Source organism: Neovison vison, chromosome 11, assembly GCF_020171115.1.
Source record: "Neovison vison isolate M4711 chromosome 11, ASM_NN_V1, whole genome shotgun sequence".
Taxonomy (NCBI): Eukaryota; Metazoa; Chordata; class Mammalia; order Carnivora; family Mustelidae; genus Neogale; species Neogale vison.
In genome coordinates, this window is record NC_058101.1 from 16,304,292 (window position 1) to 16,319,938 (window position 15,647).

Here is a 15,647-nt window from a genome sequence, read left to right on the forward strand (position 1 = left end):
CCTTCCCTCACATAGGACACACAGCTGGACCATCTGCCTTGAATGCAAGAAATATGTCTATTTGGACACTTAAATCTCTGCTTAGGACCTCCACATTATTAACCTCATACTTTCAAGCCACCCCTCTTCTCTCATACATCTTGATAAACCCCACAGTTCTCTGTGCTGTTTTCACAGAGTCCTTCCCAATTCCTGGAATTCTTCTACCTCTGCAATTCAAAGGCCGTTAATAGCAAAATCTCTTATGTCTTCAGCATTTTATTTGAACATTATCTTCATATTCTTCCACAACAGAAACTTGGCATAGTTCTATAAAACTGAGACAATGTTTTCTCTTTTCTTTTCTTCTTTCTTTTCTGTTCCTTTCTTTTTTCTTTTCTCTTCTTTTCAAGATTTTATTTATTTGAGAGAACCAATGAGCTGGGAGAGGAGGAAGGACCAGAGGAAAAGGGAGAAGCAGACTCCCCATTGAGCAGGGAGCCCCCTGGGCTCAATCCCAGGACTCTGAGACCATGAACTGAGTGGAAGGCAATTGCTTAATCAACAGCCACCCAGTGACCTCGAGACTGTTTTCTTTCACAGTACTCCTATCTTGAAACATGTGATAAGGGATGAGTTTGTTTGTTTGTTTGCTTTTAATTATGATTGGGAAAAAGAACTGGACTCAAACCTATTCAAGGATATTCACCTAGTTTAGCACTGCACAGAGAAATAGTGGATATTTGAAGGGAAGTCAACCATAATTAAATGGAAATATTTGGAATGAAATCAAACATGGTGAGTTACCAACACTGTGCAAAGTAACATATCGTATGGTTTCATTTATTTGTGGCGCATAAGAAATAACATGGAGGACATGGGGAGATGGAGAGGATAAGGGAGTTGGGGAAAATGGAGAGGGAGACCAGCCATGAGAGTAACATGCATCCAAAGAGAAGATAGAGCTGTATGTACTATGCCAGTATAACATCAGAAAAATAGGCGAACTAATTTAATCATAGCATGAACTAAAATTTCTCGTTTAGTCCTCTGCTAAAGAGCTGGATGTAACCTCACTTTATGCTTTCTTAGAAAGAAGAAAATTTTATCATTCAAGTATATATTCCTATGAAGAACAAAAAAGGTAGGAGAGATACTGATTCCCTTATGAATCCTTTGAACCTACAATTCTCAAACATTCTCCTAAATCACAACCTTTCCTTTTTCTTGTCTTACTGTCTAGAAAGCTCTGCCCCTGGATATTCATACTTTGTTCTTTGATTTCTCACAGAATTTGTCTATTATTTAGAGAAATACACACATAGAAAATGCCTCTCCCTTAATAGGTGTACACTTATTTTTTTTTTTTTTATGAATTAGTGAGTAGTAGTAAATTCACTGATGATTTAGGCAGGTTGGTTTATGTTTATCTATTCATTTTTCCAAAAGTCACTATTATTATTAACCAGAAATAATTATTTCATTCTGTTAAAATAAAATCCCATGAATATTCAATGTTTGTACATACAGTAAATGATATGCTGATTTTTCTGTTCAAGCTTTATTGATTTAAGTGTGCAATTTTTGATCCATATTGATTTTCTTGAATAGCAACAACACTTTTTGAAATTTTATATTTTATCAAAATCAATACGGATTTTAACAAAAATATATTTTAAGCATAAGCCATAAAATATACTTCTATAAATCATATCTGACATTTACTTTTCAAGCAATTTATAGATGACAACAAGAGCTTCTCAACTGGAAAGCAGAAACAAAAAGAAACACACAAAGAGACAAAGAAAATACTACAATTTGTTAGGGAGGAAAAAAACAAACATAAACTAAAGGAAACAAAAGCTGTACTGACTCCATAAATAAATAAATTCAAACCTTTCAATGTATGGTTCTTGCTAAAGGACAACCAGACGATAAAAAGTTAGTCTGAATACTATAAAATGTCAAATGAATTCTAAGTAGATTTTGAATATTTTTAAAACTTGTGCATCTTTCCCTCTGGCATCAGTTTGTTCCCTGTATTTATAGGTCTGATTTTGCTTTTTTGTGTGTTTATTCATTTTATTTTTTAGACTCCACATGAATGAAATCATATGCTATTTGTCTTTCTCAATCTGACTTATTTCACTTAGCATAACACCCTGTAGGTCCATCCATGTTGTCTTCAATGGCAGAGGGGAGACGATTGAGGAGAGGAATCAGGAAAAATGGGTAAAGGGGAATGGGAGATACAAGCTTCCAACTATCGAATATATACATCACAGGAGTGAAAGACACAGTATAAAGAATACAGTCGGCGATATTATAATAGCATTGTGTGATGATAGATGACAGGTACAGTTGTGAGGATCATAGCATAATGTAAAACTTCTTAAATCACCATGTTATACATATAAAATTAATGTAATATTCTATATCAGCTTTATAGAAAAAACCTTGTATATTTTCTGCTTCATTTATAAGGCATTTTGTTATGAGTACATTTATAATCATTATATATTGTTGGAGTAGGTGTGAGCATACAGATGATGACTGGTATAATAAAATATTTTGAGCATCATCAGAAGTAAATTTATAGGAACTATTGTGACAATACTGTTCTTGTGAAATAAATTTAGAAAATTTCTAGAATAAATGTATTAAAATAAGCATTCATGTTTTGATTATTGGAAACATGTCTTAATAAATATATAATATTTTAGTAAACTAACAAAAAATGTCTTATGTATAAGGCAAGCGAGACTTTTGGAAGGGAACTTACTATGTTCATGTTTTATTTTCTTTCTAGTTTGGCTTGCCTCTGTCATTGTATACACTATATCCGATATCTTTTGGAAACCTTATTTGTCCATAAAGTTTCTGCAGGACATACGCCTTTGAAAAATTTGATAAAGGTGAGATTGATATGTTTTATAATTTTAATTATTATTGGGAAATTTTGTGTATTGGGTCATCCGTAAAATGGTACAATCATTATTTTCCTCATGCTTAGATTATTCTGTTCAACTGTGTCATCATATCTTAAACATCTACTCCTAAAATGCCACTGCCTGAGTGACCTGTTTCACTGGAGCAGTGTTCAACCAATAACACTACATAAAAGATTTGCCATGTCTTTTTGTTACAAGCCATGCATGCTCAGGCACCCTTAATTTTGGAAATACTTAGCACTGAATTCAGATTCTTTACATGCTGCTTGAAGACGAGTGATGACATACATGAACATTCCTATAAAAATACATCTCGAAGAGATTATGCTGAATGAAATAAGTCAAGCAAAGAGAGTCAATTCTCATATGGTTTCACTTATTTGTGGAGCATAACAAATAGCATGGAGGACATGGGGAGATAGAGAGGAGAAGGGAGTTGGGGGAAGTTGGAAGGGGAGGTGAACCATGAGAGACTATGGACTCTGAAAAACAATCTGAGGGTTTTGAAGGGGCGGGGAGTGGGAGGTTGGAGTACCAGGTGGTGGGTATTAGAGAGAGCACGGATTGCATGGAGCACTGGGTGTGGTGCAAAAAATAACGAATACTGTTATGCTGAAAATTAATTAAATTAAAATAATTAATTAATCAAAAAATACATCAGTGTGATACCATTGATGAAACAACACCGTGTATTTATGGCAGCTGTCAGTGAGATGACAGTGTCTTTGTTCTTCCAAAAACGGTGAATTCAGGAGTTAATAACCATCCCATCAAATAGCTGTCAAGAAAATGGGAAGTTTTATGAAATATTGAAGTGAAAATACACATTGGATGACATGGTGCAATTCAATTTTCCAATTCTATTTCCAATTTAAAGTTTACTTTCCATAGGAAGTATTTCCTTATTAAAAATTTCCTGTCTTTTTTGGCAGATACCTGTTTCTTTCTGTTGTTTTTCTATTGTTGTCATGGTAATAACACAAAAAGCTCCGAAATTCTTAGAAACCTCAAAAATCATTTAGACTAGCTTCTATTCTGGCACAAGATATTAAAATTTATCATATCAGTACAAGATCAGTTTTGTAGTCTAGGATTTTTGGAACTAGGATGTTTCCCTTTACAGTCTGTCAAGATATGTTTTACTAATGATTAAATAATTCATTATTTTATTCACTTACTGTTAGAAAATGAGTATTAGTATATTTTATGCAATACATTATTTATTATTTTATTACTTCATCCATATTTATTGCTTTATAGTCAAAGACCGTTGAAAAATATTTCTAAAATATATTGCTACATTTGCCTTATATCCTAAGTACCCATTTATATTAATAAGGGTTGAGCAAAGTAATCCCTTTCCTTAGTGATATCAAATAGGTACTTGTAAAATGCTACTTTATTGGGTGAGGAGTCATTTCATTTATCTTGCTTAGAGCATACCATTTTTCATACCCAAAAAAAGAAAAGCTTCAGTGTGTCGTGTAGGTGTATGGGATGATTTCAAATGATATGATAGATTATATATGTTCGCTAACTTATATTGTGTTTTATTTGTAGGGCTGTGCCTTTTATTGGGGATTTACTTCTTGGATTGCCTACTACATTAATCACCCACAGTACACACCACCGTGTATGTAGGATTTCTTTCTAATGAAACAATACTGATTTGACAACGTCAAAACTCTCTTCTAAACTACACAGAAATGATGAACAACCTGGCATACTTAAAAAAAGAAGCAAATAATGAAAAAATATCAATTTTAAATAGGTTCCATATCACACTCCATTACATTTTTATGTAGACTTAAAAGACCAAATTTGACTGACATGCTTTGATTCATTTTCTCTCCATAGGAACTCTAGCAAAAATATGAGTTGATTGTAAACCTCCTAAAATGACAGATAGCAAAATGAAAGAATGAAGATTAAGAAGAAAAATCCCATATAATCACATAATCACATAAACTCACCTATTAGGTTTTTAAAAATAGACAATAAATATGGAATTATTGTATTAAATGTAATTCAATAAGAAAAAAATAGAAGCAATTTGTTTCTGTAACATAAAGTTTATAACTATTAAATGTCTTGACCATTGACTCAGATGAAGCACTTTGGGGGAAAGCACAATGCACCAAACCTAAATCCTCAGTCCCTAAACGTGGATAGCTGTCCTCATCACAGAATTCCATTTCTTTTATTTGCTGTGCACTTTTCTCTCTTCAGTTTCTACTGCAGCCCTCAAGGCCCACACAGGGCTCTAGTGCTATAGGGTTGAGGTTTCACAGGTAACTGACAATTATTTTTTCTGGTCTATTTCTGGTGTTTATGAAATTTGAAATGGAAATAAAGGGAGTAGTCAGGGTTTATTTTAGATTTGATAAAATAAGTTAAACCATCTTAATATCTGTGCTTGAAGTACCAACAATAGAATCTTTACTAAGATCAGCAAATCTACTCGAGCATGCTAAAAATCATTGCGATGTTCAAAACTTAAATTCTTCTAAATACTGAAAACTATGAATACTGAAGGAGAAAATTTCTTAATATCATATAGTTTCTAAAAATATTTTATCAGAGATGTACCTACTAAATTTAGAACATTACAGACAGATATTTTTGCTCCATAGAATGTTAAAGAGGAGCCTCTGAAAAATGCTACTACCTTCACATGTCTTTTTTTTTTAATATTTTATTTATTCATTTGTCAGAGAGAGAGAGAATGAGCACAAGTAGGGGAGTAGCAGGCAGAGGGAGAAAGAGAAGCAGGATCCCCGCTGAACAAGGAGCCCAATGTGGGACTCAATGCCAAGACCCTGGGAGCAGGATTTGAACCAAAGGCAGATGCTTAACCGACTGAGCCACCCAGGCATCCCAGCATTCACATATGTGATGCAAAATAATAGAAGCTGATTGTTGTTAACATATGCAAAATATTTACTGAAAACTTAATGTTTGTTAGTAGTTATAAAATTTTCTATTTCTTTTATCATAAGAAATATTATTATGTAAGTGTTAATATTCTCTATTACGATTAGGAAAATGACTTGAAATTCTAATTTTATTTTTCTCAAGACTCTTAAATGCTTAAAATGTAAACAGACCCCAAATTCTGTGAAAACATATGTAACATTACAATACTGATTCCAACTGGAAAGTGAATAAATACCATGTATAGTCCTAGTTTCAACAGATTTGACTGCATAAAATTAATAGCATCTGTACATTTACACACCTTAACTTGAATAAAAAAAATATATTATGTAATTCCACCACATATACCATTAAGGAAATCATTTTTCATACTTCTTAAAAATATTTTAAAGCAAATAAGAAACAAATTATCATCATTGAAAGCTTCCCAATGGCAGGAATATTCCATTAACTGCAAACTGGCATGCATATGTTCAGAAAACTTAATACATAAATATTAGTATCAGCAGCAATCAAAGAAAAACAACCTGTTTTTTCTTGCAAAATGTAAAATATTATAAAAATTATAAAAAATATTAGAGAAAGTTTTGGGACACCTGGGGGGCTCAGTTGGTTGAGCCTCTGCCTTCTGCTCGGGTTGTGATCCCAGAGTCCTGGGATGTAGTCCAGCTCCGCTTCCTTGCTCAGCTGGGACCCTTCTTCTCTCTCTGCCAGTCCCTACCCCTACCTGTGCTCACTCTCTTTCTCCCTATCTCTGACAATTAAAAAATGAAATCTTTAAAAAAATTACAGAAAGTTTTAATGATGGCTAAATATTTTTCTAGAAAATTTGTTTCAGATTACATTCCCTATAACTTTGCTTTTTGGAAATAAAAAACTAAAAATATTTAAAATTGTACTTTTTGTCTCTGTACCTGTTTTTATCACATCATTATTTATTCTCATTTAAAAATGAAAACAAGGTATGTCTTTACTGTCCTGCTACGTGAAATGTTCTGAACTTCTCAACCAGAGTTCATCCTTGTACTCGAGAGCATTCCTTGATCTCCCTGATTAAATCATTCATTTTAGCTCTCACATTAAACCCTATATAGATCTTTCTTAGTAACACTTAACAGGGTTGCAAATTTCCCTTTGTTATCTTGTGATTATTATTTGCTTCCTTGTCAGACAGTAATTTTTATTAAGATAAGAGTTGCTTTTGGCTTAGTTTATAATTGATTTTATCACAAGCACACAGTATAGTGCCTGTCCTTTTCCTAATAAGTATAATTGAATGAATGAAGTCTAGTCTAGAAATAGGCACAAATAAAAAAAAACAAGTATATACATATATATGTATATTATATATATATAATTTAATTGGAGAAGAATGTTTAATTACATGGCAAATGTTGCTTAGTTGTATGGCAAATATAATATTGAGGAATAAGTGATTATAAAAGTGTTCAACACTTTCATGTACATAACAAATGTGTATATTCCCAGGGGAAAATCTGAATTTTAACTGATTTACCATGGATAATGGGATTTTAATGTGTTTTATTTCCATTACATTTTTATCTGCTTTCCAATTTTTTCATTAATGTATTAATGTATTTTATTTCATAGTTAGATATAAACACTTTGTTAAAAAAAAAAAAACTTCCAATACTTCCACATATTTTAAATATGTGCATATGCATATATATACATACATATATATGCTATATATGTATTTATGTATATATCTATATATCTATACATAGATACATATATAACATACATATAACATATATAACATATATCAATACATAGATACTTATATAACTTTTGACTAAATTATCCTTTAAGTTTCTAGCCCATGGAACTACAACTTCCATAAAAGACTTATAAAGAAAGATGTTTGAAGCAGTATTACTTATCATATATAAAATTAAAGTAGTGCTAATTATGCATCAATTAGATAATATTTAATGTTTTTAAACTTAGCCACATTATACATTATGATGCAGATGTTGTCATAGCTTTTATCATGAAAGTTTAATAATATTAGAAAAGCCTTTGAATATATTCTTATAAAATATGCAAGATTTAAAATGAGACATTGCAATTTTGTAAATGTGTTTACATAAATGCAATTTATATGTACACAAACGTGAAAGAAAAGGAAATGCTACTGTTAATACAGATGATGAGCTTATCAAAAAATTTATTTTTGGTACTTTTGTATATTCCACCTTCTCTACCATGATAAAAGAAACTTTAGGACAATGTCTTAAATTCTACTTCACTCCTTATTCTATATTATTTGGGAATTTGCATAACCTATATTTTTCTTTTAAGATGAGAACATTAATACTTGCCTCATATATTTGTTTTTAGCAGAAAAATTTAAAAATACTCAAAATATTACCTATCATAAAATATCAATGCAAAAAATAAAAGTTGTTTTTATTAGCATATTTCTTTTGTTATTAAATATTAAAAAACAAGAGCTATCATTGGGTGCCAACTTATATTATGCTATATTATGGGCCATTAAGGTAACAAATGAAAGATTAAATCTAACTTTAAAGAGTTTAATAATAGAAATTTAAAATAGATACCTGTTGTATTTCAAATATAATTACGTGACTTAGGAAAAAAGTGTATGTTGCAAGCGAAAGTGTTTTTATCCCTTCAGATTGTATAAGTATTATCCCAAAGGGTCAATTACATACATCAGAGTACTTTGGATTTAGAGGTTAGTAATACCAAATCAACATTGCTTTAGTTATGTTTATAGTGTGGCAATCCAAAATATGAATGTTTGCATTACATCTTCTTTTCCTACTTTCTAGCGTTTGGAAACCGGCAAGTCGCAGTATCTGCTATCAATTTTTTGGTATGTATTACTTTCATTACTTGTTATTCATGCTCTAATTGTAGTACTATTAAGAATGCAAAACAAATTATATTTGAGGATTTCACATGTAGAAAATATGATCTTTTTGTATTATATACTTAATGATATTAAGTGGATTAAATCAAATGATTACCCTGAATCAAGCCATTACTCTCTAAATTTTTTTTAGCTCACTAAATCTCTTAATCAAAATGTTCTACTCATCTATGAAGGATGATTAGAATAATTGGGAATCTAGTAGAATTTGAAAAAAATCCTACTTAGTAATTCTTCCTATTGTCTATACACTTACAAACCTCTAAGAGCAAAAGTATTAGGAACCTAACAGATGGACATCTAAAAAGCCCTTTGACATAATGTTAATTTAACTTATTCTGAATGAAAACAGTCTGCTTTTTTGGATGAAATGTCTTTTCTAAGTGTTCTCAATCCATTTATTTAGATCACTCTATTTAGCTTTACATATGCATTGTTTGAATTGGAAACATATCAATCTGAATACAACAGATTATTATTTCCAAAATCCATTATTTCATTAAACACAGATTTTCCTTCATACCCCATAAAATTCCACCATATAACCCATGCTTCTATTCTTTATTTATGTTCTTCTTCATTCTTGTCCTTGATAGATTAACTCCCATGATTCCTGGTCCCTGATGTATTGATAAATTCCCGTGATTTATATATAAGTCTATATCCTTTGTGAAGCTGGTATTGCATAACTTACACCCCACCATTTCATACAAGGCACAGATCACACCACTTTGTCAAAAGTTCTCATGCTTACGTGTGTGTGTGTGTGTGTGCATTTTAATTAATACTTTAGTTAATAACATCTTCTACTTATTGGCTGTGGCAGAGGCAGGTCCTTCTTTAATATTTTAATCACCTAGTTTTGTGCATAACAGAAATACTCCTTGCTTGAATGAAGAACAAAAATCATTTCTTTATTCATAATTTCTTAAGCAAATATATTGTCAATATATCACCACATTATATTGCTCATAATTAGCAAGGTTTCAGTTTGTTTATTTTGATGTCTTTATTGTTGATCCTCTTGTGTCAAGTCAAATGATCTCTATATAGTAAGTACTCAGTAAATTTGAGCCACTGGAAGAATTAATTAGTGGGTAAACAAAGCAATAACCACATATTTGGTTTTTTTTTAATATATTTTAGATTCATATCTGTTTTCCCTCATTTTTCTCCTCCTTGTAATGTTAGCCACTATACATTTTGAAACTTATTTTCTGTTATTACTGTATAAATATTTACACATCTCCCATTTTATATAATATTCTTGATTAATTTCCTTTTCTCTAACGTGGTATAACTATGAATCCATGTTTCTAGTATAAAGAAAACTTTTATGAAAACTTATAGGGTTTTTTTTGTTGTTTGTTTGTTTTACTTTTTAAGATTTATTTATTTGAGGTGGGGGAGGAGAGGGAGAAGGAGAGAGAGTCTCAAGCTGACTCTGCCCTAAGCACAGAGCCTGACATGGGGCTCAGTCTTAGGATCCTGAGATCACAACCTGAGCTGAAACCAAGAGTGGATGCTTAACTGACTATTCCATCCGGGCACTGCAAGAAAAGTTACTGCATTTTAAAACACTTGCCATAGCAGTTACAGTATTTTTTTTAAAGTGAGAAAAAGAGGCATAATTGAAACAAGCAAAATTCTAATGGTTTGTAATATATATTTTCCACACAGACTTTTAAAGATGTTGCCTCCTAATTAAACTACTAGTACTTAAACTTCACACAAGACTTTATTAATTAGTACTTTTTAAAATACATTTCAAATGGGGAAAAATAAGAAGAAGGAGAATTAGGCAAGTCATAAAATTTTATCACAGTTGCTGTCTTGTAAGTAGCCAAGGTATCAAAACAAATAGTGATAAATAGTAGCATTGTCTAAATTCAATACAGACAATAGGTGTGATAACTTTAATTCCACATTTCTAAACACATAACAAACATTGACTATTACATTCATAGACTTAAAATTAATATAAAAAGAACAACCTGTTCTTTTAGAGATAGTACTATATAGAGATAGACACTGTTGTATATATGAAAAATAAAACTTACATAAAAGTAAAAATTTTGAATGTAATTATATTCTGTTGCAAATAGAGATTCAGAAATGAGACAGAAGGGTCATGCAATCTCCTAAAATTATAAATTGTGATGACAAATTAAAAAGTCCTGCTAGCCCTGAATTTCTTAATAATGTTCCAAATAGGCAAAACACATTTAATTTTCACAAATAAATATGGTATTAAGATGTAAGTTTTAGGAAACTGATTCTAATACAGGATTTAAAAACAAACGACTTATTTGAGTTTGCACATATATCACCTAAATTGAAGATGCCTACTGTATCATTTTGAACATAACATTCTATATTTCAAGGTTAATTTTTTTTCATTCACAATAACTGAATGCCTAAGTGTGTGGCTTTCACATTTATCATAAGAAATGCATATGCAGGGGCGCCTGCGTGGCTCAGTGGGTTGAAGCCTCTGCCTTCGGCTCAGGTCATGATCCTGGGGTCCTGGGATCAAGCCCCGCATTGGGGTCTCTGCTCAGCACCTCTCTCTCTCTCCACCTGCCTCTCTGCCTACTTGTAATCTCTGTCTGTCAAATAAAATAAATAAAATTAAAAAAAAAAAAGAAATACATATGCAAATAGTTTGGAAAGAAAAGCACCTATGTTTAGGTCAAGTGCTTTTAATATTATATTAAGATCATCAACATATAAGATAATCATTATTACGTAGAAGGGAAAAAAGGAAATTCATAGGTCAATCTTATATAATATAAAGTAAATAGAAAATGCTAATTTTTCTAATGTTTGCACAACTTCCTGGATTTTGTCTTGTTGATATATGTATCCCCTTAGCATAAGAAAAAAAGAATTAGCATAAGAAGAAAATGGAGGGCGCCTGGGTGGCTCAGTGGGTTAAGCCGCTGCCTTCGGCTCAGGTCATGATCTCAGGGTCCTGGGATCGAGTCCCACATCGGGCTCTCTGCTCAGCAGGGAGCCTGCTTCCTCCTTTCTCTCTCTGCCTGCCTCTCTGCCTACTTGTAATCTCTCTCTGTCAAATAAATAAATAAATAAATCTTTAAAAAAAAAAAAAAGAAGAAAATGGAAAAAAAGTTGCTGGAGCAACTAGATATATACATACAAAAAAAAAACAACAACAATCTAGACACAGATCTTATACCCTTCACAAAGATTAACTCAAAATGGATCACAGACCTAAGTACAAAATGCAAAACCATAAAACTCTTAGATGATGATACAAGAGAAAACCTAGATGACTTTAGGTACCATAATGACTTTAAAGATAAAACACTAAAGAAGGATCCACAGAGGATATAACTGGTAAGTTGGACTTCATTCATCTTAAAAACTGCTGGTCTGTGAGGAATGATGTCAAGAGAATGAGAAAGAGGGGTGCCTGGGTGGCTCATTGGGTCAAAGCCTCTGCCTTTGGCTCAGGTCATGATCCCAGGGTTCTGGGATCAAGCCCCACATTGGGATCTCTGCTTAGCATGGAGCCTGCTTCCTCCTCTCTCTGCCTGCCTCTCTGCCTACTTGTAATCTCTGTCTGTCAAATAAATAAATAAAATCTTTAAAAAAAAAAGAGAGAGAGAGAATGAGAAAGAAAAGCATAGTTTAGGGAAAATATTTGCAAAAGATACATCTGATAAAAGATCATTATCAGAAATATACAATGGATTCTTAAAATGCAAGGATAAGAAACAAACAGCTAAATTAATAAATGGGCAAAAGACCTTCACTGACCCTTACCAGTAAAATACACAGTTAGCAAATAAGCATATGAAAAGATGCTTCAAATCGTATCCTATCAGGGAAATGCAAATTGAGATGAGACAACACTATACACCTGTTCAAATGGCCAAGAATCTGGAACACTGACAATACTAAATGAAGATACGGATGTGGACCAACAGCAGGAACTTTGATTCATTGCTGTGGGAATGCAAAATGTACTAGCCATTTTGATAAACAGTTTGGCAGTTTTTTACAGACCTAAATACACTTTCACCATATTATCCAGCAATTGTGCTCCTGGGTATTTACCCAAAGGAATCAAAAACTTATGTTTACACAGAACCTTACAAATGGATGTTTTTACAACAGTTTTATTCGTAATTGCCAAGACTTGGAAGCAACTAAGACGTGCCAAAGTAGGTGAATGGACTGTGATACATCCAGACTATGATACCTCCAGACAATGGAATATTACTCAGTGCTAAAATGTAATGAGCCATCAAGCCATGAGAAAACACAGGGAAAGCTTGAAAGAATATTACTCAGTAAAATAAAATCTCTGAAAAGGCTAAATATGGTATGATTCCAACTATATGACATACCAAATTTAAAAAAAAAAAAAAAAAGAACTGTGGAAACAGTAACAAGATCAGTGGTTGCCAAGAGTTGTGGAGAAAAGAATGAAGAAGAGGTGTACAGAGGATTTTTAGGACAGTGAAAATATTCTGTATGATACCATGATGATGGATATGTGGCATTGTATATTTATCCAAACCCAGAATATACAACACCAGGGGTGAACTCTAATGTAAACTCTGGACTTTGAGTGATTATAATCTGTCAATGTAGGTTCCTGCGTTGTGACAAAAGTACCACTCTGGTACTCATGGATAATGGAAGAAGATATGCATGTTTAGGAGGAAGGGATATATGAGAAATCTTGGAACCATTTCTTTAATTTTGCTATAAATTTATCTAAAAAATGTCTTAATGAAAAAACTGTTGTTTAGTATATATATTTTCTGATAAACCCATAATTAACATAGTACATAGTTACTCTGGAACACAATGCATGTTGTCCTTTTTTTATTGAAATGTGTATTTCCTAACTTAAAAAAGTAGAAATTAGGATTTAGAAAAATTTTTATAATGTTATCATCATGATATGTTATCATTAGTTATAAAACTCCTGAGGCAAAAACTGTGTAATATTGGCCTATATTACCAAATAGCATGTCTGTGCAAATGTGTTTTATCCTTTAGAGTAGAGACTAACTTCTCAAGATTATAATAGTTGATGCATATCATGATGAAACTTTCGTAACTATAGAGTAATCCAAGATTTTCCTTACTCTTGAAATATTAAGATAAATAAGATGACTTATAATAATTATTATTATCATTAGAAATAGAGAAAATTACCTGATTTCAAAATTCAAAACAAACCTGATTATCAGAGAAACATTTTAGCAGATTCAATTTTTAAACTATATTTATAAAATGGCTGTTACATTGCTCAAATTATAAATTTATATCTGCCAATAATTAATAATAATTATAGCATATATAAATCTTTGGGCAGAGCAGATATATACAGAAATAATATAGATCATTTTCATTCCTATAAAATGCTATTAGATCTCAGAATAAAGATTATTTATTTTTACTGTGGAAACCAAAGCAATTTTACTAAGACAAAATGACAGAGCCTATTTGATGGTTACAAATTTTGCATTAGTGTGTTTAGATTTTATTGTTATTATTTTAATTTTTTTTAGATTTAATTGTATTTTCTCAGTGTTCCAAGATTCATTGTTTATGCACTACACCCAGTGCTCCATGCAATATGTGCCCTCCTTAATACTCACCACCAGTCTCACCCAACCCCCGACTCCGCACCTCTCCAAGGCCCTCAGTTTGTTTCTCAGAGTCCACAGTCTCTCATGATTTGTCTCCCCCTCCGATTTCCCCCAACTCACTTCTCTCTATCTCCCAATGTTCATTTTTTGACGTGATTATCTGGTTTTTTGAGTGTTGAGTTTGAGGTTATTATTATTATTTTAATATTTAATATTTATTATTTAATAATATTTAATATTTTAATATTTAATTTATTTATTTAAAAGAAAGAGAGTGCAGGAGAGAGAGCACGGCAGGGGTAGGGGCAGAGGGAGATGGAGAGACAGACACCCCACTGAGCAGGGAGCTGGATGCAGGACTCAGTCCCAGGATCCTTGGATCATGAACTGAGCCAAAGGTAAACCTTAATGGAGCCACCCAGGGGCCCCTCAATTTTATTCTATAGACTTATTGTTTTCACTGATATAGTAGAGAATATTCACCTGCTGAAGCTTGCAATAAATAACGTTAGAGAAATTACATAAAAGTGGATCTCTGTAAGTTGGGCTTCTTCTAACACATCTGTATGTTTTACTGTATAAGATAATTTAACATTTAAGTAAAAGAAAAATCAAACCTAATGATAGCAACTTCTTCAAACATTATTTTTGAAATCATTATGTTTATATATAATGTGCCAAATAAAGATATCTGATTTAGTGAAGAATTAGTCCAGGAGAAATGTGTAAGTCATGCTGGAAAATGTTCCAATGTTTCACATTTAATGTGCTTCTGAAATTTTATTCAGTGATAGAACCATATATTGAGTTTTATAGCACTGACTGAATTTCCTAATCTTATTCAGCTCTGACCTAAGAGGAAATTATATCAACCACTTTTATCCAGGTCAATTAAGCTATAGTGGACACTTTCATTCTTCAGAGTTTTAAAGCCAGTGCTTAAAGTGAAAGATGAAAATAGTCACAATTGTTCTTTAAAATACATTACAGATTTGCTAAATTGATGATAAACTATTTCTCAACATATAGATATAGCTGATTTTTCTCTCTCTACCCCTAGAATGTATATAGATATGCATTTTATCTGCAGATAGCAGATGGAAAAGTTGGATTATTTACCACTTTTTTATCTCCTTCTTTTATATTTATTTAAGTGTGTTTTATGTTTTATTTGTGGTGCTATGGGGAAGGGCACATACTGATAAATTATGACATTAGTATATG

At 32.0% G+C, this 15,647-nt stretch overlaps 1 protein-coding gene across 1 annotated transcript in view; it reads left to right on the plus strand.

Annotated features, from left to right (window-relative positions):
- The window catches only part of TECRL (trans-2,3-enoyl-CoA reductase like), a 101,745-nt gene that overhangs the window by 75,101 nt on the left and 10,997 nt on the right, over positions 1-15,647 (plus strand). The window contains exons 6-8 of the mRNA XM_044223993.1: positions 2,789-2,894; positions 4,491-4,563; positions 8,690-8,733. Of these exons, the coding sequence (XP_044079928.1) occupies positions 2,789-2,894; positions 4,491-4,563; positions 8,690-8,733 (223 nt within the window). The remainder of the gene's footprint in view (positions 1-2,788; positions 2,895-4,490; positions 4,564-8,689; positions 8,734-15,647) is intronic.